The following is a 24,837-nucleotide window of genomic DNA, read 5'->3' on the forward strand; positions in this document are numbered from 1 at the left end:
CGTTGCCACGTAACGCCAGGCGCGTGGCACAAGCCCAGCGGGGCGTGGGGAGAACGAGGCCGGCTGTTCCCCAGCGCCCCCTCCGGCTGTTCCCCAGCGCCCCCTCCGGCTGCTGTGCCCGGACCAAGCACAAAGCACCCACCGAGCTCCCCCGGCCACGCGCTCGGCTCTCTGTCCCCTTCGCTGGGAGTCCCTCGTGGGCACGGCCGTGCTGCTGATTGTGGGGCTCAGCTTGGGGACGCTGGTGCAGATCGACCGCGGCTGGGACGGCGAGGCCTGGCCAGACCAAGCCAACTGCTTAACCCGCGGCCGGGCAAGCTAGTGACGTCCGTGATCCCCGGGCAAGCGGCACCGTTAGTGGCCACGCTGGACCCGTTCGCCTCAGAGATCCGCCGGCCCCCCTTCCATCTCCCTCAGCACACTGGGGTCCACTTCTCCCAAGCCACTCAGGCCCGAGGCTCTGTGCTAAGGCGCTTACCGGGCCCTGTGTCATTTCGAGCAGCCTTGCGGCTTCTCTACACCTCCCTCTTCAGCCCGTGGGCCGGAGGAGGCCCGGAGCGACCTGGAGCAATGCACTCTGGCCTGCCCTGCCTGGGTGGGAGGGGGCCGGGCACAGAGGCTGTTTCCACCCACGCTAGCGCTCCCTTTCTGCTGCCAGACGGGGGCCTGCCTCTGCCCTGTTCTGCTTGCTGCTCGCCTGGTGACCGCAGCCCAGAACTTTACGTGGCACAGGGGCAGCAGGGGAGGGAAGCGGGCAATGCCTGGTCTGTCGCCTCTCGCTGAGGATTCTGGGCTGTCCCTGGCCTCAGCAGCCAAGCTCCTGCCGCCGCAATGTCTGTTGGGACGGACGGCCAGGGTCCCTCAGCGCCATCTGGACTGAGCACCTGTGGGGGCATAGACGCAGGAATTAGGGGTGCACATGTGGGGGGAGGTTGCAGCACCCCCCAGCTCCTGACCTAGAGCCTGGGATCCTTGCTGCCGGCTCCACACACTCTGTCCTGCCCGGGAAGGGACATTGCCTGGCCTGCCAAAATCTTTATAGAAACAAATGATAGAAAATCCGCCCTCCCCCCCGCCGCCGTACAGGCTGCACATCCAGCCTCTTAGCCCCCCCCCCATCCCAGCCCTCTGCTCAAGCCTCCCATCTCATCAAATGAGCCCCCCCCCCTGCTGCTGGGCAGCTAATCATCGCCCTAGGGACACGGCCATGCACCCCACAGACTCCAACCCAGGCAGCGTTCCCTAGGGGTGAGATCAGGGAGACTCAGACTGCAGCTCGCAAACCACAAGGGGCTCTTTGATGTGTCTCCTGCAGCTCTGTGCAGCCCAGGGTATTAAAACAAAACGTGGTTTACTTATTAACCGGTCCCGGTTATTAACCACGCAGGATGCTTCTGCTGTGTCACTGGCCAATTTGGTTATCAGCTTGTGCTGGGTTATTCTATTATTCTCATAACAAACAGACACATACTCTCTCTCTCTCTCTCTCTCTCTCTCTCTCTCTCTCAGCATTGTTGGGAATGAAACAACGAATTCCTCCCCCCATTAATTCGTCTCGTGAACCAATGTAGTCCAAGAACCACTCGATTAGATCATTGTTGCCTGCACTGCACCAACTGGGGAAACTGAGGCCCATCGTGGCAAAGGTCAAGCTGTTCAAGGGTGGGTGCCTAAAGACAGCTGCCTCCGTCCACAGCGAGCGCTTTGAAAAGCAGACCACTCACTACGGCGGGGCGGGGGGGAGCACGAAACGGGGCTGGTGGTGCTGAGTTCATAAGGTGCTGTCGGATCCGCTGGGAGAGGGGGCCCAGGGTGGGTCAATCCGGTTAGGAATGATGAGGGACTTTCCCAGCAGTGCTCTGGGGTGCCGAGGGGACACGTCCCCTGTGGCACGGCGTGGCTTGCAAGGGACAGGGATCCGCTGGGTCTCAGCCCCCTGCTCCTAGCCAGAAAACATGGGTGCAGGGGGCATGCAGGGCTGTAATCTGCGCAGGCCCAGGAGAGGGAGTGAGCTCAGGCAGGAGGCTGTGGGTCAGGACAGAGCGGCCGCAGCGCTGTGGTGGGGCAGGTCCCAGGCTGGCACAGCAGGGGCTTGCGGGTCGAGTCCCACGCCGGGGGAGCGAAGGTCCTGATCCCACAAGCCAGGATGCACGTCGGGATCGGCTCCTGGCTCCTGTTCCCCACAGGCTGCCTGGCTGGCCCCGGATCCCTCTGACTTCATCATGGGCCCCGATGCATTTCAAGCCACAGCCCCTGGGGGGGAAGAGGCAGCCTAGAGGGGGCCCTGCCCCGATCCGGAAAGTCCCATGCACCGCCCGGTCCTACCCTGTCTGGGGACTGATCCGCTCCAGGGAGAGATGCTACTTCCTAGCGACCGGTCCTTCCCTCTGCCCTTGCCTGCTGCCTCCACGTCTCACAGGTCCCCTGCATGGGCCAAAGGCTCCATGGGGCTGGCTGCCAGCGGGCACAGCCCCCCTTCCCCAGCCAGGTGGCTGTGCTTAGCCGGGGAGGACCTGCTGGACTGCAATGCCCCCTGGTGGTGCTTGAAAAGCCGGCAGCTCCCAACAGCCCGGCCCCCCCCTACCCCCAGGCAGGCAGCCTCCCCATTCATTGATGCTTTTCCCTCCAGTCTGTCACACGCTCACACGCCCCAGCGCTACCAGGGAGTGAATACTTCAGCCGTCTCCTCTTCGCCTCCTCCAAACTCAGCGAGGGAGCTTGGAAAATGAGCAGGGCCCGGAGCCTGTGGAAGTCTTTCCCCAGCCGGGCTGCGTAGCAAGGTGAGCCTCCCCCTCCGCCCTCGGAAAATCGGGATTGTGCATGGTTTTGTGGGGATGGGAAAGCAAGGGAGCGTCGAGTGCCCAGGAGTCTGCGGCGCGTCCCGAGGCGCTGGAGAAAGCCTAGACACCCCCGGCCTGGGAACAGCAGACTGCTTGGAGGGTGGGGGGCGTGTGCCAAGCAGAGGGGCAGAATTGGAAAATGGAGCAGTGGCAAGGGTAAAACCTTGCTCTAGCTTTAGCCAGCCGCGTGGACCGGAGCAGGGCGAGGGGAGCCGGCAGGCTGGGGTAGGACGGCTGGAACCGACGAGACGGATTCGACAAAACTATGAAAGTGCAGCCCCCAGGAGCAGGCACAGGGGCAGTGTGAAGGGATGGATACAAATCCCCAATGGACGGATGGCCGGATAGACAGGTATCAGAGACCCAGAGGTACCGGGTAGTCAGACAGAAGCTAGATATGCACTGATTCGTTAGGAGCAGGGTACGGACAAAGAGAGATGGATGGCTACCCAGACGCCAGAGAGAGGTTCTGAAGAAAGACTTGGGGACGCAGGCAGGCGTGTAAGCTTGTGGATGTGACTGTTTTATCAGAATCCTGCAAAGCGTTAAGGGACCCCTCTTGGATTAAACTTTCCTGGGCTGTTAAATCGGACTCTGCTTGGAGCTCTGAGCTGGCTGCGAGCAGCGGGTGGGTTTAACGCGGCAGGCACAGCCTGCCTGGCCAGAGAGGCGAAATCTCTGCATCTGTCACTTGAAGAGAGGGCATCTCCCATGCAGGCGATGTGCCTCCCGGGGTCTAGCCGACCATCAGCGAGACGGGAGCGGAGTTCTTTACATTTCCTCCATCACCGAGCACAAATACAAACTGGATTCATTCCCCCATCAGTGACAGGCTCCTTCGCCTGCTTCTCACCTGGGGGATGATTTCACAATCACTTGATTTTACTTGGAGCATCTTGAGGGCGCGCTGCTCGCCAGGGTGCCAACGCGCCTCTCGCAGAGCGAAAGGCGTCAGTTGCCAAGGGGTGCCCACCCTGCCAAGCAGCATCTGGATCCCAGAGCGAAAGGCGAGGGAAGGGCAAGGCGGGATAATTGGCAGGCAGGCTCCGAACGGACGGGGAAGTGAAGTTGAAAGCACCAGAGATTCTTTTCTTCCAGCTTGCTGGTTAAGTTGGCAAAGCCCGACTCCTGGTGTCTGTGCAGCCCAGGGGTTTGCTCTTAATCTAGCAGCATCAGGCCACGCGTAAGTTGTCCCCTGCAGAGCCTGGGTGAGGAGTCGTTTCCCTCAGGACGGGTTTATGGCTGTCCCGGTATTTCCTCTGCCCAGCTAGGGAGGTTTGAACTGGGGGAAGCTCAGAGCTTTTCCGGATGGACTGTGGAATTGTATCCCGGCTTCACTCTTGCCTTTAGAACGGGGAGCGGGAGGCAGAATGTCCTCATGGAGAAAAACTTCTTCTGCCTGGACCTGCCAAGTGGCACGTAAACATAAGAGCGGCCACACTGGGTCAGACCAAAGGTCCATCTAGCCCAGTATCCTGTCTGCCCACAGTGGCCAGCACCAGGTGCCTCAGAGGGAGGGAACACAACAGGGAATCAAACAATTCATCCTGTCACCCATTCCCAACCCTGACAAACAGAGGCTGGGGACACCACCCCTGCCCATCTTGGCTCATAGCCATTGATGGACCCAACCGCCATGAATTTACCTAGCTCTATTTTGAACCCTGTTAAAGTTCTAGTCTTTCCCACATCCTCTGGCAAGGAGTTCCACGAGTTGACTGTGCGTTGTGTGAAGAAAAACTTCCTTTTGCTTGTTTTAAACCTACTGCCTATGAATTTCATTTGGTGACCCCTCATTCTTGTGTAATGAGAAGGAAAAAAAATACCAGTTCTTTATTTACTTTCCCCACACCTGTCATGATTGTATAGACCTCTACCATATCCCCCCTTAGTCGTCTCTTTTCCAAGCAGAGCAGTCCCAGTCTTATAAATCTCTCCTCAGATGGCAGCCGTTCCGTACCCCTTATAATTTTTGTTGCCCTTCTCTGAACTTTTTCCAATGCCAAGATCTCTTGGTAATGGCTTTTGTAATGAGTAGCTGTGAGCAGCTGCCGAGAAGCTTTGCTGGAAAGAGACGGCGACAGAGCACCAGAGCAGCCCTGGAATGGGTTATCAGATGACGCTGAGCCTCTTGAATAACGCAGCCCTAGTGGGAAGGCTACTCCGAGAGACAGGAGAGACTGAAGTACAATTTTCCGGAGCCAGGCAAAAGCAGCCCCTGTGGCTGAGCTGTGCCTGGGTGTTTGGCGTTCTTCACACGGGGGGTTCAGGAAATACAGCAGGCTCTAGCTGCCGGGGGAGCGCCTCTTTGTAATGAAGTTCGGGAAGCCCCCAGGTCGGCTGGGGACAGGCAAATTTGGGCTTGTTGCTTCTGCCTGGCCTGGCTCCTGGGAGGGTGGATGAGGAAGGGTGTTAAGAGGAAACCATGGATTAGACTAGGGATGTTAAATATCGGTGACCTGAATAGCCGAGTAACCTCATGAATTCTTATTGGTTACTCGACTATTCTATAGTCCCTGGGGGCGGGGTCAGTAGCCAGTGCGCTCCAGCCTCACTCCCGTGGAACCTCCTGCCACTCCATGCTGCTGCCTCTGTATCAGAGGCAGCACTGCGGGGTGTTAGGTGGGAACTGGTCCGCGAAGGGGGCCAGTTTAAAAAGCAGCTTCCCTTGCCGACCCACTACCTGTCGCCCTGTGCTGTTGCCTCTGATCAAGAGGCAGCAGTGCAGAGTGGCAACAGCCACTGTCCAGGGGGGCGGAGTGTGAGCTCCTGGACCTGGTGCGAGCTGGAACTGAGCCGGGCTGCCTGCCCGCCTGGCTCCTAATACTTTAAATGCAGAGCCGCAGCGGGGTAGGCCCCGGACCCATCGCAAGTCAGGACTGAGCCGGGCTGCTGGCCCGCCTGCTAAACAGTTTATTGGGAGGGAAATGCATGTAGCATACAGCATGAACCTATACGGTTTTGCTTATCGGTTAATCGGTTAATTGGCTGCACTATTCCATCCCTAGATTGGACTGAAGCGAGCGGGTTCAGAGAGGCAGGGGTGCAGGGAGCAGTGAGGCCTGGGAGGCGGGATCACAGAGACGGGGCGGTTTGGATGCGGATGGAAGTTTTAACTCCCCACCCCCCGCCTAGTTGGCATGTCAGTGATGCAGCCTGGCCCATCCAGCCCAACCGCCCAGCAACATTCCCTGGCACGTGGCCCTCGGTGTTTGTAAACTTGGATCAAGGGCCACATTTGGACCTAGCTGGTTGGCAGCATGACTGTGAGTCACCCCTCTGAGACTCCGACCTGCTGGGCATGCTGCTGAAGCAATATGAGATGTGGAGCAACCACGCTGTCCCGCACGGGCCCCCACGGGCCTTCTAGCCGTCTGCCTCCCATCATGCTGGGCAGAGCAGGGATGTCGCATGGGTCCCTTACAGCCGCTGTCCGCCAGCCTGCGTCACGGCTACCCGCTTACAGCCTGGCAGGGCCAAGCCGGGCCAGGGGTCCCACGCTGGGTACAGCAGGCTGTGCTAGCCGCGGTCCATATCCCGAGGAGGGTGCACTGGTCGGGCTAACGTGGCCCGGGTTGGACATCACACCACTGCAGCCCCGCAGTGTTGTAGGGCAGAGAATCTGTTTCCACCCACTGGCCACTTGTCAGCATCCTAGACAGCTAGAAGAGTGAGGGGGGATTTGATAGCAAACTTCAACTCCCTGAAGAGGGGTTGCAAAGGGGATGGGGAGAGGCTGTTCTCAGGGGTGGCAGATGGCAGAACGAGGAGCAATGGTTCTAAGGGGCATGGGCATTTGGTGCAGCTGGGGCCCCGCCCCCTCTGGTGAGGCCCCACCCCCTTTGGTGAGGCCCCGCCCCCACCATAGAGAGGGGAGGAGGTGGGGCAGCACACTGAGCATGTGCACACCCCCCACTACCATGGGGAGGGGAAGAAATGGGAGGGGCGCACGGAGCACCGGGAAGGGAGGAAGCTGAGCACCCCGAGCCTCCCAGGTCCTCGGAACACTGGGAGGACGAGTGTTGGGGGTAGCGACACTCTGCCCCCAGAACGCCTACAGCAGGCAGGGGGCGGAGTGTGGGCGGGGCCAGGCCTGGCGGCTTGGGAATGCAACGCCTCCCCCGGCCTAGGTTACCGGATGCCTATGAGTGGGGGAGGTCTCGGTTGTATATTAGGACAAACTCTTTCCCTAGGGGGCGGGGAAGAGCTGGGCTGGGTTCCCTGGGGAGGGGTGCAGTCTCCATGCCTAGAGGTGTTTCAGTCCCGGCTTGACAGAGCCCTGGCCGGGATGATGGAGTTGGGGTTGGTCCTGCTTTGGGCAGGGGGCTGGACTCGATGACTCCTGAGGTCTCGTCCCGCCCAAGGATGCTGTGAGGGTGGTATGAGGGCGTCTCTCTAATCCAGTCTGGTCTCTCTGCAGCGGGACGCCATGTATCCCTCCCGCAACTGCTCCGACCTGCCTCACCCCGGCTTCCCCACGCAGCCCGACTACCAGGCTCTGTGCAACCGGAGCCAGCCGGACTCCGTCCTGAGCCACGTCGACCCCAAGGACTTGAACCTGACGGTGGAGCAGCTGCGGGACAAATACCTGGGCCCCCGGCGGTCCAGCTTCTTCCTCCCCGTCTGCGCCACTTACCTGCTGATCTTCGTGGTGGGGGCCGTGGGCAACGCGCTGACCTGCCTGGTCATCGCCCGCCACCGCGTCATGAGGACGCCCACCAACTATTACCTCTTCAGCCTGGCCGTCTCCGACCTGCTGGTGCTGCTGCTGGGCATGCCCCTGGAGCTGTACGAGATGTGGAGCAACTACCCCTTCCTGCTGGGCGCCGGGGGCTGCTACTTCAAGACGCTGCTCTTCGAGGCCGTCTGCTTCGCCTCCATCCTCAACGTGACGGCGCTGAGCGTGGAGCGCTACATCGCCGTGGTGCACCCGCTCAAGGCCAAGTACGTCGTGACCCGCAGGCACGCCAAGCGGGTCATCGCCGCCGTCTGGGCGCTGGCCGGGCTCTGCTCCGTCCCCAACACCAGCCTGCACGGCGTCCAGATGCTCTACGTGCCGGGCCGAGGGGTGGTGCCGGACTCAGCCATCTGCACCCTGGTGAAGCCCCGCCTGATCTACAACCTGGTCATTCAGATCACCACCATCCTCTTCTTCTTCCTGCCCATGGGCACCATCAGCGTCCTCTACCTGCTCATCGGGCTGCAGCTGAAGAGGGAGAAGATGCTGGAAGGCCTGGAGGCCCGGGCGGGCGGGGGCTGCGACTCCCGCCACATCCGCCTCCAGCAGAAGACCCTCCGGAGGCGGCAGGTGACTAAGATGCTGTGTAAGTGGAGGGCGGCAGGGGGCAAGACCGGGGAGAGCTCATGAATCAGCGCCAGGTTCCGCCTGGCTGCCGCCCTCGGACGCTGGCCCCGTGCGCCGGCGCCTGCGTCACCCAGGGCAGGGGAGGTATCCCCGCCGGCTGGCTCGGGCCGGCACCCTGCGTCCCACGCCGGACCGAGCAAGGGCTTCCAGGGGAACTGCGTGGCCCTTCCACTCCGCGACATCGCAAAGGGGGCTGCAGATTGGAACTGGCCAGGCTCATCCACAGCCCCTAGGAGCACACGCACTGGAGAAATCCCCTCCAGCGATCCTCCCCTCCTTCTGGAGAGGACCTAGCCTGGGGATCTGAGCCAGGGAGCTCCGGGTGACATGGCGTTGGCCGCCCCCTCCAGGCTGCAGCCAGGCCGATGCAAAGGCAGGGAGACCCCCATAAGCCCTTGCTAAGTGAGGCTCTGGGTATGTCTACACTAGCCCCCTCGTTCGAACTAGGGAGGCTAATGAGGGCGACCGAAATTGCAAATCCAGTGCAGGATTTAAATATCCCACACTTCCTTAGCATGTTCCCGGGTGGTCGCCATTTTGGAAATTGACTAGCCCGGAATCACTGCCCGCGTCTACACACGGCAGTGAAACGGGAGTTCGAAGTAAAGCCCTAACTCGAATTAGCTGGTATTCCTCCTGGATATTTAAATCCTGCGCTTCGTTTGCAATTTCGGTCGCCCTCATTAGCCTCCCTCGTTCGAACTAGGGGGCTAGTGTAGACGTACCCTCTGAGAGCTACACCGCTCAGTCCCCTTGGCTGACACTGGGTGTTAGGAGCCCCACGGCAGGTCCCCAGCTCCCTGGGGAGTGCTGGGAATGCAGCTCTTGGACAGATTCAGGCACAATCCTGGCAGCCTCGTGGGAGGGGGTGTGTGGTGCTGGGGTGGGGGTGAAGGCTGCCCCTGGAGCCCCACAAAGCTGCCCTGGAGGGGGCCTCTCTGGCATGGGACTTGCTTCCTCCTGGGGCACAGCGTGTGGCCCCCAGCCCCTGCCCTTCTCTGCCCAGCACCCACCAGCTCCCTAGCGTTTCCCCCACCCAGGGCCCTGCTCTGGGAGCGCAGCCATCTGGAGCCAAACCCAGCCCCTCGGTCGGCCTGTACGTAGATACCCCCGCCCTGTGTAACGCCTGTGGCTTGGGCCAGGGTGGACATCAACCTAGTCTGTGCATGTCAGTAGAGCCGGGCTCAGACTTATTCCAGCTGACGCTTGGCCCCTTTGGCTGTAGTGTGTGTGTGTGTGTGTGTGTGTGTGTGTGTGTGTGTGTATCTCTTAGCGTTGTTGCCTGTATGCGTGCAGTGCTGGTGTTGCATTGTGAGGGTATACAGGGTTTAGGTGGACCAGACGTCCCACTTTTACAGGGACACCCTCGCTATTAGGGGCTCTGTCATATCTAGGTGCCTACTGCCCATCCCAGTCCCACGCTTGCTCACTGGTCGCCCTCCCGGCGCGAGAGCATGTTGTGGGGCACAGGCATTCCGGGGGTGCAGCCTGGGGATTACCGGGGCAAAGCCCCCAGAATGCACAGCGCTTTACGGAATGAGAGAGGCTCCACGCCCTGTCTCAAGGAGCTGCTGGTCTGGATCATGCCTGGGGCGGGGAACTTTTGGGGTGGGAGCTGGTGACCCACAGAAAAACTAGTCGGGGGCAACACACAAGTGAGAAGCAAAAGTAAAACCTCGCTGTGGCCCCCAGCTGAGGAGGAGAAGGGCGCTCCCCACATTCCCCTCCCACACCAGAGCCTGGGGGGCCAGTCTAGTAGATTTTGTGTGCTCCAGCCCTGGGGTGGGGCAGCAGGAGGGCTGGAGCGCCAGTGTAGGCTCCCCAATACTTGGGGAAGGGGCCTGAGCTTCAGGGGCCAGATCCAAGCAAGCTGGGGGCCACACCTGGCTCTTGGACCTGAGGTTCCCCACCCCGGCGGAGGGATTTTGCAGGAACTGTGTGAGGCCGTGAGTGAGTAGCATGGAGGCACTGAGTGCCACGCTGTAGGGTGGGAGTGCGCTGGCAGCATATTAGCAGAATTGCAGGTAGAGGGGCACTGATGAGCGCCGCGCTACGTTCCTGGACTGGCGGGTTTGGCACCACCCCTGCGCGGAGATCTGCAGCGTGATTATTTGAGAGCGAGGTGCGCAGCAGGCAAGTTCTGACCAAGCAGGCCCCGAGTCTCACCTGGGTCCCTGTGCAGCTGGGGAAAGTGGGCATCAAACGTTCCCAGTGTGATTGGGCGCCGCTCACACTGGAATACTGGAATCAGGTGCCAGAGGATATGTGGGTTCCTTACTAGGGATGTTAACATTAGATGAATCAACTCATCCAGTAGTCGATGGAATTTCCATCGATTAGCCGATATGGGCGCTTCCGCTTTGAAAAGTAGCAAGCGCCTGCCCGACTGTTGCTACATTTCAAAGGGGGAAGTGCTGCGCGGCGTTCGCTTTTGAAATGTACAAGAGCCCCAGCAGGGGCTCTCGTGCATTTCACAGATTGAAATCCATGTGGAGCCCCAAGCTCCATGCAGTTCTTCCCCTTTGAAACACCAAGTGGAGCCCCGAGCTCCATGCGGTGCTTCCCCTTTGAAACACCAAGTGGAGCCCCGAGCTCCATACGGTGCTTCCCCTTTGAAATGCCAAGTGGAGCCCCGAGCTCCATGCAGTGCTTCCCCTTTGAAACACCAAGTGGAGCCCCGAGCTCCATACGGTGCTTCCCCTTTGAAATGCCAAGTGGAGCCCCGAGCTCCCTGCAGTGCTTCCCCTTTGAAACGCCAAGTGGAGCACCAAGCTCCGAGCTCCATGTGGCGCTTCCCCTTTGAAACGCCAAGTGGAGCCCCAAGCTCCATGCGGCACTTCCCCTTTGAAACACCAAGTGGAGCCCCGAGCTCCATGCAGTGCTTCCCTTTTGAAACACCAAGTGGAGCCTCGAGCTCCATGCAGTGCTTCCCCTTTGAAACGCCATGTGGAGCCCCGAACTCCATGCAGTGCTTCCCCTTTGAAACGCCATGTGGAGCCCCAAGTGCCATGCAGCGCTTCTCCTTTGAAATGCCAAGTGGAGCCCGGGGCCATGTGGGGCCTCTGCTGGGGCTCTTGTACATTTCAAAGGTGGAATGCTGCCACTGTGCCTTCATCCCCCCTCCCCACGGGGCTGGGAGGAACCGGCTTTTAAGCCGGCTCCTCCCAGCACCCCTTCTTCTTCCCCCCCACTGCCTCTTTCTGATAGAGGCAGCAATGGGGGGAAGCAACTAATCGACTGATGTGTTGACTATCCGATATGCTTTTGCTTATCGGATAGTCGACTAGTGATTAGTTGCTGATATCCCTATTTTTCACCTGCCCTGCTGCTGCGTGTGCAGGGATGTGTCCCGGGAAAGACCCCTGCTATGGTCCTGGCTGGGCTCAGCTTGGCACTCAGCAAGGGAAAATGGCTTTTGTCACAGTAGCACTCACCAGCCAAGACTTGGCAACAGGCTGGAGCAAACAGCTCCGAACCGGCAGCTCCCCAATTGCTCGTTACTCTCCGGGTCAGGACGGTGATGACTCCGTTAACTGAGAGCTGGTTCATTAGGCTAATAAACACACCAGGCTTGCAGGGAGGCCCTGGCTGGTGGGAGGGTTTTGCTGAGGCGCAGGCATGATCCAGGGCAGGAACTATTGCCCAGGGACGATGCCCATGGGGAGGCCAAGCCAGGGAGCGCATTGTGTCTCTCCGCGGCGCTACAGTGCTCTCCCCGGGCTGCAGCACTGTGGCTGGAGGCCCAGCGCAGGCTCCGTGCTTGCCAAGAAGCAAAGCCACGTGGCAGGGGAATGTGTGGAGCAGCCCTGGCAAGAGACGGGGGAGAGAGCTTAACCAGACCTCACGTCCTTCCATGGCTGCTTCCCCCGCGGCTCCCGGAGAGCAGAGCAACACGCCGGGGCGGGGGGAGCGAACCCCTTTTCTTCTGGCCTTGCTGTGCAGAGAGCCAGTTGCGGGCCGGCACTTGGCTCGCCTTGCAAAGAAGCGTTGGCGGGGACGGTCCTGGGATCACCGTGCCTGCCCAAGGCCTCGGGTCCTCCTGCAACAGCTGTCCCAAGCCTCAGCCTGTTGGGAGAGTCTGGGGTTTAACTCAGGCCTGGCTTGCAGCGGCATTGTCTGCAGTGTAGTCCCGTCCCTTGAGAAACCACACGCCTTGCAGCCCCCTGGCTTGGCCAGCTCCCCTCGCACTACCTCCATCCCACGATGCACTGTGCCGGCGTCGGACGCGAACCTGCTCCCTTCTTCCCCGCCGCAGAGTGGGAGGGGTTGCAAGCACTTTGGAAGTGAGGTTCAGGGTTCAGCACGACGGTGGCCAACTGGAGACGTGAAACAGCGAGGAAGAAATGCACGAAGGGCACGTGCAAAGCACTCCCCCGAGTGAGGGGCAATTGGTTGCACCCGTGCACAGTGGGGAATGGCTGGCTGGGAGGGTGCATTGCAGAAAAGGATCTGGGGGTTGTCGTTGGAGCCCTGCAAATCTGCAGATAGACACTTTATAGCTGCAGGTCTCCTCACCCGCGCATGTGGATGCGGCTCTCCGCGACTCATTCGTGCACATACAGATGTGGCCACGGATACAAATTTGGTGACCGTGCAGGGCTCTAGGAATTATAGAATCATGGAATCACAGAACACTAGAACTGGAAGGAACCTCGCGAGGTCATCGAGTCCAGTCCCCTGCCCTCATGGCAGGACCCAGCACAGTCTAGACCATCCCTGAGAGAGAGCTATCTAACCGGCTCTTAAATATCTCCAGTGATGGAGATTCCACAACCTCCCTGGGCAATTTATTCCAGTGTTTAACCACCCTGACAGTGAGGAAGTTTTTCTGCATGTCCAACCTCAACCTCCCTTGCTGTAGTTGAAGCCCATTGCTTCTTGTCCTATCCTCAGAGGCTAAGGATGACAATTTTTCTCCCTCCTCCTTGTGACACCCTTTTAGATACTATCGTGTCCTCCCTCAGTCTTCTCCTTACAGCGTCTCACAGATGAAATATGAGAGGTCAGTGTAACACTACTGCAAAACAAGCAAACACACACAGACTCACACACACACAGACTCATCAAGCTGGGATGTATTTTCAGGAGGGGGGTGCATACGCGGAGACGAAAGTAAGCAGGTGAGCCCTAGGCACGCAGTTCCTGCAGGAGCTGGCTGAGCTGCGGCAAAAGCCAGCAGGGAGCTATTTAACGAGCTGGCAGGGACGTGGCTTGCGATAGGACAGTACCTGTCAGAAATCGTACGTTCCTTTCCCCCCTGTATGTAAGACACAAAAAGTGATTCTTCCGCTCTCCTCAGCTCTGGAAAGGCCTCAGCTGGAGGATTGTGTCTGGTTCTGGGTGGCCCATTTTGGGAAAGAAGTGGACAAATGGGACAAAGTCCAGAGGCGAGCAATGGAAGCACGGCGTGCGAGGACAGACGGGAAAAAACTGGGTTAGTTTAGCCCGGAGGAGAAGCCTGAGGCGGGGATAACCACCTTCCAGTGTGTAGAAGGTGGTTGTGAGGCGAACGGCGATAAATTGTTCTCCTTAACCCCGGAGGACAGGACGTGAAGCAAAGGGCTTAAATTGAAGCAAGTGAGATTTAGGTGAGCCATTAGGAAAATCTTTCTAACTGTCAGGGTGGTTAAGCTCTGGAATAAATTGCCCAGGGAGGTTGCAGAATCTCTCTCGCTGGAGGTTTCGAAGAGGAGCTTCGACAAGGCCTCGTCGGGGATAGTGTCGCAGTTAGCCCTGCCTCGGGGCGCTGGACTAGGTGAGCTCTCGAGGTCCCTTCCAGCCCTACATTTCTCTGATTCTGTTAGGGGGCCGGTGCCGTGGGGCAGCTGTAGTGTATGTGGCTGTGAGAACACCCCCAGGGGGCTGCCGGAGGGATGAAAGGGCCCCAGGGGCCCTGCGTCCTGGCAGGCAGGCACTTGGGAGACTGGCATGGCTGCTGTCCTGCCAGCTCCCCACAACACTTCGTGGGCCTGGCCCTCCTTTGAGGCCAAGGTGCAGCCCGCAGAGATGACGTGTCCCACAATGCATTGCTCCCTCTCCCAACAGAGGTGACCAGAGGAGCAGGCTGGGCACTAGGTTTGGAATTCCTGGACCCCCTGGGAACACCGATCCCCGGGGCCCTTCGTCCTCCTGCCATGGGTCTGAGTCCCTGGCGCCATCCTGTGGAGGAGAGAAGAACCAGACTCCCGTCTGCTCGGCACATGCCTGATGCCAGAGCACTCCTCATCAGAACAGCGGTTTGTCCCAGTGGCCTGGGCCCCAATGTCTCTCTGTCCCCTTGCTCTGCAGTGCATCGTTCCAGGGCTCCACCTCAGAAGCAGCTGCATTTCACTCCGTCTGCTCCAGCCAGCTCGCTCCCCTCACCATGGAATCTGCCGCCTGCTCGTTGTCTGCGATGCGCTCGGGGAGGAAAAGGCATGGGCGGTGGGTAATGCAGGCAAGGAAAGGCATTGCCTTCCAAAAACTGCCAGCACTGTTCAGCTGCCTGGGAGGGGCTGGAACCAAGCCATGCGGCTCTCTGGTGGCCGGGGAAGGCTGGGGCCGCACCGTGAGACAGCCCCCACTCGCAGCGGGGCTTAGACGTGGGGTCTTGGCTGGGGAATAAGAAGGAAAAAGATTGGGAAGGAACATGGTCTTGGGTGGGGAGGGGTATGGCCTTGGGGGGAAGGGGCGGGGCTTCGGATGCCTTCCCCAGCTGGGCCTTCACCTACTGCCCATGGGAAAGGGGCGCTAGAAATAAAAGTGGTCAGGACAGTAGCGTGGTCTACGGGGGCCTTGCACGAGCAAGCCCTGCCTAATCGAAGTTCGGGTTAGCTGGCACGTTTCTGTCCTGCCTGTAAGGCCTGAACTCCTTTCTCTGCCCTCCTGCTCTGCCGCCAACCCACGAGCAGCCGGGAGTTTACCTGGTATGCGGGGCCCTGCCACCCGCGGGGTGCCAGCCAACCTGCCCCGCCGGCCCCTCGTGGAGCATGGGTGCGGCCTCTCCCAGGACGGTGCATTTCAAAGGGAGAGGCTCCCTTCCAAGTTGCCTCCACCCCCCCTCCCCGGGCCCATTCAGCTGCAGCTGGGGACAGGAGCTTTGCTGGAAAGAGGAACAGCCCTGGGAGTGAAACGCCAGCAGGACCCGTTCACTTGGAGTTCAACCTCCCAGGAGGCCTGGCGCTGCCCAGGCAGGCTGGGCGGGGGGGCTGACGCGCCCCTCCCGCGCTCTTCTGGCAGCGTGCACGTCTGGCCGCAGGGGAGAGACCTACGCCCCATGGTCCACGCTGCCTGAGGCTATGGAGCCCAGCCATGCCCTCTGAGCCAGCTGCCCTGGCATAGGTGTGTGAGGGGCATGGGGGGGGGGCATTTCCCTGCCCCCCCCCTTGGTGCGGGCACAGGAGTGGCCAGAAGGACGGGGTCACAGGGAGCTTAGAGCCCGGGCCCCAGGTCTGTACACCTGCGGGGACAAGTGGGGGTGGGATGGGGCTTGTTCCCCAGCACAGGATCAGCGCAGGGGCCTGGGTGAGGGGGGTGTTCGGCCTGGCTCACAATGCCCGCAGCCACGGTCGCTGGTGCAGCCACGGTCACTGGTGCAGCCACGGTCACTGGTGCAGCCACGGTCGCTGGTGCCTCCTCCATCCAGCCCAGGCGGTTAGCGACTGGAGGGTCCATTCCCCGCCAGACTTTGCAGGCTCATGGCTCTCCCCCCTGCTCTTCAGCCCTTTATTCGCCTACTGCCCCTGCCTCTCCCTATCAACCACCTTATCTCCTTCCTGTCTCCTCCACACACCCTCCTGCTGGCCACACCAGCTCCCTGCCCGCCTCCTTCGGAGACTGCCCCAAGCCCCATCTCTCCCTGGCTTCCTCTGCCCAGTGTATGCGGCTGAAGGGCGCTGTCTGTTTGCCCCATGCCCGGCCGGTGAAGCGAGCGCCGGGCGCCCTGACAGGGCTCCATGCATAGTAACCATGCTCCTCAGATACACCCAGTGGCGTCCCCGAGAACTGGGGAGGGGATGAGCAGGAGGAGGCCGGGGAAACCCCGCAGTCCCCTGGAACTGGAGGCAGCCTCTTGGCAAGCGCCGGACGCGGAGAGGGAAGGCTAAGCCCAGCATCCAGCATCCGCCAATGCCCCAGGCCCAATTTGGGCTCAGAGGAGGGAGAACGCGGTGCCGTAACCCTTTCCCACCTTGCAGAGACCGGAGGCACGTCCCGCCTTCCGGCCTGGGCTTTGGGGGGCTTGGCGCCTCGCTGGGGTGCTATGCCAGGGAGGGGACGTAGCGGGGGTATGGCCTCGCCCCAGATTGGGACACTCCCTGCAGTCTGCCTGGCTCTGCCTCAGCCTGCCACCTGGGCTGGTCACCCTGGCATCAGGCAGCTCACAGCCGGGAGGAGCTGGGCACATCCTGGCATGGAGCTGGGCATGAGATCCCAGCTGCCGGGGCAGGGAAGGCAGGAGGCTGCCGGCCTCCCACAGGAGAAGGCCTGGCCAGCACCAGCATGTTCAGTAGCTGGCAGGCCTCAGGGGGAGCAAAGATGGGAGCCCGGTTTTCCCACGAGCTGCTGTCATAATCAGGAGTTGCTGACCAGCACCCGGTGACTAAGGGGTTAACTAATGTCTCCTGTAGCTAGCCAGGTATCGGGTGGTCAGCCAATAGCAATGCAGGTAGGAATTTCAAACTGGAAGAGGCGTTCTTCTCTGTTCGAGATTCAGAGCAGTTTCTTCCAAGACTGAGGGAGATGGGGGACACTTCTCTCGCCAAGACCAGACTTCTTACAATGCGTAAGCAGGGAAAAGCTGAGAGAGTCTGTCTGGATTTGTTGTTTTCCTTGTTTGGGGATCTGGAAATAATGGCTGAGCTTGTTACGTGGTTTTTTTTTTCTTTGTGACTAAGTTTTTGCCCAGGAGGTTTCCCTGAGAATCTTTATCAATTGGTGGCTCTTTCTATCTAGCCCATGGGTTCCCAAACTGAGGGGCATGTCCCCCTGGGGGGGGGTGAAGAAATTCCAGGGGGGTGCAAGGCAATCCAGCTCTCTGCCCTGTCTTTCCCCCCCATACGTTTTGCTGCTATTTTTTGTTTTTTGGCCCCGGTCAGTTCCTTTTTTTTTTGCTCAACAAGTTTTGCTGCTATTTTGGGGGGGAGGGGTCTCAAAAATCAAAAAGGGGGCATGATACTGAAAAGTTTGGGAACCACTGATCTAGCCACTTTACTCTGCTTGCAACGGTAGCTTTGTTTTGTGGTGATAATAAAGGTTTGTTGTCTTTTCTAATTAACCGGAATTGGTGGATTGTTGTGTCCTTACGACTCAGTGCCTAGTTACAAGGGCGGAGTTCATTGTTGTCTGTAAATCCCCTCTGTTTTTCCCAGCTCCAAGCAAAACGGAGGTTGCGGGATGGGGAGAGTTTTACCGTAGGGAGGAGATTTCCCAAGTGATCTCTTCCCTGGTTTTCTTGGAATTACTTGGGTGGTGGCAGCGGTTTCCCCAAAATCTGCGTATTAGGATTTTTGGGGGGAGGAGTTTTTATACCAGAGGTTTTAGAGTGCTCTTGTGGGCCCCCACTTCTGCATTCATCGTGCCAGAGTAGGGAACAGCCTTGACAGCTGCTGTGAAGGCGCAGGACTGTCGATCTGGCTCCGGTCACCAGCCTGGGAATCCATGCACAGGCCAGCAATCTTCTATGGGCCCGGAGAGCAACAAGGCTGCTCTGTACTCCACTGTGCCAGACCTGTGTATTTAACCAGGACAAATAAACCCTCGGAGACCAGGAACCTGACTTCTACCTGTGGCGTATCCTGGGGCAACAGCCGCAGCCCTGGCGGGGGATAGGAGCGGTGTTTGCCAAGGAGCTTGGGAGAAGCGACAGGGAAACAGCCCCTGGAGGCAGGACGACGGATGGAGACGGGGCAAGGAGCAAAGTCAGTCAGTGTGATCACAGTTAGCAAGGGCTGGCTTGGAGAGGGGCGGCAGCAGAAAGAGGGAAGCCAGAAAGAAGCAAAAAGAACAGACGGGGAAAGAGTCACGGAGCCAGGGTGAAAGTCCAAGAACCCAGAGGGGCCCGAGGGAGCAGCAGCTACAGGAAATGGCACAGAGTGGTCCATGGCAGGGAAGGGATCACCCCAAAGTTATCCTGTTCTGTTCACTCCCTCTGCGGCACCTGGCATTGGCCACTGTGGGAAGACAGGACACGGGGCTGGATAGACCTTTGGTCCGACCCATTCTGGCTGCTCTCAGGTATTTAATATTTCTTATAGAGAGTGGAGGCTGGGAAGAACTGAGTCATACTTACTATTCGGGGGTTATTTACAAATAAAGGGTTAACAGAGGGTTGGCATTACAGACAGGTGTGGGATGCACTAGAGATGGTTATAAAGGAGTCTGGCGACTTGCTGGGTTCTACAGCAGGTTCGCCACTTAGTAAAACAGCTAACCCTCTGTTAACTCTTGATAAACTCTTCAGTTTATAAACCCTACTGAATACGCTTCTTGCCTTGTGCAATGTTACAAACCAGGTGTCATGGCTCAATTCCCCAACCTGGCACTTGGAGTGCAGATATGGGGGCCGGCTAGCAGAATAAACTCTGTAAGAGCCTTTCTGTGTAACTCCCAGCGACAAACTTGTCCAGTCTCAGTTTCCCTGAGACCCAAAAAGAAAGACGAGCGGTTTGCTGCCACCATCAAGTGTCAATAAAAAATATAAAAGAAGCCCTTTACCAGGGAAGAGGTCACTCGAATCCCCCTCCCTGAGGCAAAACTCTCCCCCTGCCCCAACCTCCGTTTTGCTTAGAGTTGAGAAAACAAACAGACGGAATCTGCAGAGAACAACAGGGCTCTGCTTCTCCCGGGTAACTTAGGCATGTAGTTTAAGGACACAAAAATCAACCAATACCAATTAATCAAAACAAAAAGAAAACACTTTTATTATCAAAATAAGACTACTGTTGCAAGCATAGTAAATGACTGGGTGTTAAAAGCCATGGAGTGAACTAGACTCAGGGGAAATTGAAGGGCTCTAATCCTTAGTTACAAAAGAGAAGAACAATTAACCAGTTCAGACATGATTTCCAAACCCCCAAACAATGAAAACAATAAAACCTGATAGACTAGCTAAACTTTTCCCTACTTACACATTTCAAGGAATCCATTCCTGGGAAAGCCCGTCTCTCCTGTTAGCTGGGGTAAAACTGCTCAGATCACAAAACAAAGGAAGAGAGGGGAAAAACCCTCTCTCGTTTTGAAATTCCTATCTGCATTTCATTGGCTGAATGCCCAAAGCCCCCTCCCTCAAGAGCATTTCCAGAGTAGCCTAACCCTTTCCTCACCTTCCAGGTAAGTCACTCTCCTTAGCAGCTCCTATTCATGACACCGTGTGACTAGGAGGCAAAACTAATCATAGAATCATAGAATCATAGGACTGGAAGGGACCTCGAGAGGTCATCGAGTCCAGCCCCCCGCCCTCAAGGCAGAACTGCTGTGTGGCATATCGTGATGGCTAGTGATATGTCACGACATAAAATCAATGTCCTTCCACTGCAATGAGCAACCTCATACCTTTCCTTCCTTCCTTCCTTTCTCATCACTGTAGTATTTTCCAGCCATCCATTCCTATTTTTATGTCTTGCCCTTAATTAAAATAAATCAATAGAACATATCTGAAAAAATGCAGAGCTAATGACATGCCTGCCAGACAGAACCAACCAAAAACCTCCTGCCTCTTTTTTGACTTTCTTTCAATCCTGCAGGCACAAAAACCTTTGTAGGTTTATGTCCATTCACTGTAAGAGCCTGTTTCCTTTCCATGGCTGTATGATGCCAGCTCCAGGGAATCATAAAGCGGCAGTAAATTAATCACCATGCAAGAAACGGGTGTTTACCCCGGGGTGGCAAGTTAGAGGTTAGACCAGCCGCTTGCAGATGGGTCGTTGGCAGCAGGCACAGAAATCACAACTTGCCACACCACCGATCTTTATCCTTCAAGGCAAAGGAGGAGTTCCATTCAGTGATGTCAGGTAGGTGAGGGGTACCCGTGTTAGTCTGGATCTGCAAAAGCGACAAGGAGTCCTGTGGCACCTTACAGACTAACAGATGTATTGGAGCATAAGCTTTCATGGGCAAAGACCTACTTCGTCAGATGCATGCCAGATGCATCCAGTGATGGTATCAGTAGGCTGTTATCCCTCAGTAGTAAAGCCAGGAATTGAACCTTGGTTACCCTAATCCATAGGCCACCTTTGCTGTCCTATGTGAGCCAGGCATTAAAGAGGGCAGGACAGGTGTTTTCATCAACTAATGCAGCGAACACAAAGACTACGAGGCAGGAAATAACCTGTCCCATGAGATCAGCGACTGTCAGGGCCCAAAGCACAGAACCAGCCCCGCTCCCCACCGATGGCCATGTAATGCCTCTTCCTCTGTTTCTTTCCAGTTGTGCTGGTCGTCGTATTTGGGATCTGCTGGGCCCCCTTCCACACCGACCGGCTCGTCTGGAGCTTCATCTCGCACTGGACGGGCCCAATGCTGCACATGTTCCAGTATGTCCACATCACCTCTGGGGTCTTCTTCTACCTGAGCTCGGCCGCCAACCCCATCCTCTACAACCTGATGTCCACCCGCTTCCGGGAGATGTTCAAAGAGGTGATGTGCCGCAGGAGGCGAGGCTCCAGGAAGTACTCGCCCAGCGTCACCCGCACCACCACCCGCAGCACAGTGTGCGAGCTCCTGCCCGCCGGCAACGGGCTGCCCCTGTCCAACGTGGGGGAGGAGGACCTGGGCGCAGAGGGGGAGGACGCCATGAAGCATGAGTCGTCCTTCCCCTGAGGACACCGCCGGGGTCTCCCGGGGAGTCGGGCTGCTGGTGGGATACAGGGACCGAGCGAGGGTTGGGACGGCCGCGTCCTGTGTCAAGTCACTCACTTATGTCTCCTCTGTCGCTGTGCCGCCTGCCAGCACTGCCCTGGCATCATCTCCACCCCCACCTCCATAGGCCAGACTCGCCATGGCATGGGGCTGGCCCTAGGGGAGTGCGGGGCCTGGGACGAGCTCCACCCCATGCTCCAAACCCGGGACAACACCCCCACCGGAGGCCCTACTCCTGCTCCACGCCGCCACCTCCCCCCCCCCAACACACACACACTCCCTTTCAGGGCTGGCCTTACCATGAGGAGAACTGAGGCGGCGGCCTCAGGTGCCAGACTGTGGGGGGGGGGGGGGGCGCCACTGTGTCTGCTGCTGGTGCAGATGTAGTTCTCCTTTATTGGGGTAGGCAGCAGAGCAGAGCCATGAGAGGCGTAGAACAGGAGGAAGGCAGAATTGAGACCTTTCAATTATGGCCCAAGCGAGGGGGCAGGAGGGCGTCATTTGAGCTCCCTGCCTCAGGTGCCAAAATGTTGTGGGCAGGCCCTGCTCCCTCACCCAAGTCTCACCCCCACTCCGCCCCCACCGCACCTCTTCCTGCCCCTGCTCTGCACTCCTAGCCCGCTGTGCAAGGCGAGCTGGAGGGTTACCGGGGGCTGGGCAGAGCAGAGAGATGCCCAGCGGGAGCTCCCCAGCAGCCCCTGGGTCGGATGCGCTGGAGCTGAGGGTGTCAACACCCGCTCGAGTGGCAGCGTCACCCACCTCCAGCCGCACCACGTTCCTAGCCACCCGAGCGTGTGACATGCGTCTGCCTTGGCAGCTCTGGGCACCCCTGGTGAGGCGTGGGGCGCTCAGCGTGATACACACCAGCCAGCTGCCCTCGTGTTCTCCTTCCAGCCTCCAGGGAGGGACTGTAAATAAACCAAAGGGAGCCAGCCACAGGGCCTGGGCCTGGCTGGGCTACCAAGGCCTGGCTGGAGCAGAGGGGGGCTGGTTTTACTCCATCCCCGGAGAAGGAGGAAGAGGGGCTGTGTGAGGCTGACTCACCCTTCCCCAGGCTGGCTCCTGCGTGGGCCGTGGAGGATCGCTCGCCCTTCCCACATGAACAGGCCAACCCGTCCTACCACAGAGACGTCTCTTACCCCTTTGCTAACACCAGACACAAAGTGCAGTGCTAGCGCCTGCCTGGCTACGCAGCAGATGCTCTCTTGAACCCGCTCCACTTCTCTTTCTTCCTTCCACCACCTTGCCCCTCCTCCGACATCGGCAGCTACTCGGTGCCGCGTTCGGGGGGTTTTCTAGCCGTGGGTCTCTCTAGAGTGCATGAGCTGATTGTCACTTGACTTGAGAATTAAAACAAACCCACAGCTATTCTCCTTAGTTGGGCTCAAATGATTTCTCTCCCCCGCCCCACTGTTTTGAGTCAGTGTCAACACGTTTGCATCGGGCACGTCACAGTGGAGAAGCTAAATGAATTCTCCCTCCGTCTTCACTGTGGAGAGCGGGAGGGAGATTCCCAAACTTCAGCTGCTCGTTTTAGGTATCTCCTCGGCGGAGCTGATTGACATGTTGGGAATCAGAGCCAGTCTTAGGGGGGGCGAGCCAGGCGGTCACCCGGAGCCGCCATTTTCAAGGGGCTGCCTACAGAGCCAGTCTTAGGGGCAGGCCGCAACCACATTTCAGCTTGACCTCCCGAATCCAAGATATCGGAGGGCAAATTTTGACAGACTTTTGTCCAGTATAGTAAGTCTCCAATTGTCCGGCATCCAGAGGTCCGGCACTCCCAATAGTCCGGCACCAGCTGGAACCCGGAAGTGCTCTGGCCAGCCGGACAATTGGAGCTGCTCCGTGCCGCTTCCCCACGTCCGCTGCTGCCGCTGCTGAAACTGACCAGCGGCGGACTTGGGGATGCTGCAGAGCAAAAGCAGCTGGGATGCTGCCGGGCGCCGAGCAGGGGGGTGAAGGGCAGCACTGCGGGACCAACCCGGCAGCATCCCAGCTGCTCTGCTCCACACCGCTTCCCCAAGTCTGCCGCTGCCGCTGCTGAAACTGATGAGCGGCAGACTTAGGGAAGCTGCAGAGCAGAGCAGCTGAGGTGCTGCCAGGTTGGTCCCACAGCGCCGCCCCTCACCCCCCTACTTGGGGATAACTACTGCAGTCTGAGGGTGGGGAGCCCACTCCCCTCCCCTCCCCTCCCCTCCTGGAAACTCTCGGCAGCGGTACGGGGCTTCCCCCACCTTCCTGCAAAATAGCTGAGGATTCTCTCCTCGCCGTTCTCCGCCCAGCTCCTGGACACAGTGCGGGTCCGGCAGACCCGTCACAGCACCCCCGCCAGAGTACCTCCCGATACTCCGGCATATCCGATAATCTGGCACCACCTAGGTCCCAAAGGTGCTGGATTATCGGAAGTCTACTGTATTTTGTTTAAACCATCTGGCAACTCTACAGGCAAGTCGGGTGATCGCCCAGGGCCTCCAATTGGTTAGGACTGACCCTGTTTAGAATAAATTGATCCATTTAATAGTAATTAATCCCGCGGACCAGATGGGATTCACCCCAAAATTCTGAAACAATTCAGATATGAAACTGCCAAACTACTAACTGTTATGGAACCTATTGCTTAAATCAGTCTCTGTACCAGAGGACTGCGGGAAAGCTAATGTGATACTGATTTTCCGGAGGCGATCCTGGCAATTCTGGGCCAGTAAGCCAAACTTTGGCACGAGGAAACTGATAGAAACTATAGTAAAGAACAGAATGATCAGGCACATAGCTATACACAATTTGTTGGAGAAGATTCAATAAGGCTTTTGTGAAGGGAAATCATGCCTCGCTAGTCTACTAGGTCAAAAAACATGTGGACAAAGGTGATCCAGTGGATGAAGCGTACCTGGACTTTCGGAAAGTCATTAACAAGGTTCCTCAGAAAAGGCTTTTAAGCAAAGTAAGCTGTCATGGGATAGGTCCTCTCGTGGATTGGTAACTGATTAAAAGATAGGAAACAAAGGGTAGGAATAAATGGTCAGTTTTCATGTAAACAGTAGGGTCCTCCAAGGATCTGTACTGGGACTAGTGCTGTTCAACATGCATGATCTGGAAATGTGGATGTGACCGGAGGTGATCAACCAAGAGCCATGCAGACACTGAAACTCTTCAGCTCTGAGGAGAAGGCAGTTTCAGGCGGAGCATCCAGGAAACCCACCTCCAGCTGGGATCTGAACCCCAAATAAACCATTCACACAAGCCCCATTTAACAACGAAAGGAGGATGTACACCCAGATGGCTCCCCCAGGTCACATGTGTTTACCCTGGGCTTGATAGTACATACAAGTGATTTTATGCAAGCGAAAATGGACAGAGCACTTACATTTGTAAGTGAGTTACAAATTTAAAATAAAGGCAAACGCATCGCGCGCTCTAACACACTAACGCTTATTGCAAACGTACCCTAAAACTATTCTTATTTTGGCTAAACTTCCAAGCCAGGGAAGATCTTTTTCTCCCTGGGATCTCTGGCTCTTTTTTGGGTATCTCATGCCAGCCAAGGACAAAGAGCCTGAAAACTTTGCATCTTAAATAGACCTCCTTTGTGTGGGGGGAAATTCTGTTTCAACATTCCCCCTTTCCATGAAAAATTACCTGGTTGGGCCCTACCAGTTGGAGTGATCCTGTATCTTCCTTGTCTCTCTGGCCTCTGTTTGTCAGAGGCTGGAGAGGGATGGCAGGAGACAAATCGCTTGATCATTGTCTTCGGTCTACCCGCTCTGGGGCATCTGGTGCTGGCCACTGTCGGCAGACAGG

At 57.8% G+C, this 24,837-nt stretch overlaps 1 protein-coding gene across 1 annotated transcript; it reads left to right on the forward strand.

Annotated features, from left to right (window-relative positions):
* Window positions 1-2,629: 2,629 nt before the first annotated feature.
* Window positions 2,630-22,975, forward strand: NMUR1 (neuromedin U receptor 1). Its single transcript, XM_006112383.4, has 3 exons — window positions 2,630-2,780; window positions 7,261-8,164; window positions 20,609-22,975. Exons 2-3 carry the CDS (start codon window positions 7,270-7,272, stop codon window positions 20,998-21,000), a joined length of 1,287 nt encoding a protein of 428 aa, XP_006112445.2. The 5' UTR covers window positions 2,630-2,780; window positions 7,261-7,269; the 3' UTR covers window positions 21,001-22,975.
* The last annotated feature ends 1,862 nt before the right edge of the window (window positions 22,976-24,837 follow it).

The sequence above is a fragment of the Pelodiscus sinensis genome, chromosome 10 (assembly GCF_049634645.1).
Source record: "Pelodiscus sinensis isolate JC-2024 chromosome 10, ASM4963464v1, whole genome shotgun sequence".
Taxonomy (NCBI): domain Eukaryota; kingdom Metazoa; phylum Chordata; order Testudines; family Trionychidae; genus Pelodiscus; species Pelodiscus sinensis.

Excerpts from the sequence above, each read along its gene's own strand:
- NMUR1 (XM_006112383.4), top strand. The coding sequence starts at position 7,270 with ATGTATCCCTCCCGCAACTGCTCCGACCTGCCTCACCCCGGCTTCCCC. Across the intron at positions 8,165-20,608 it reads GCAGGTGACTAAGATGCTGT|TTGTGCTGGTCGTCGTATTT; the intron begins GTAAGTGGAGGG and ends GTTTCTTTCCAG.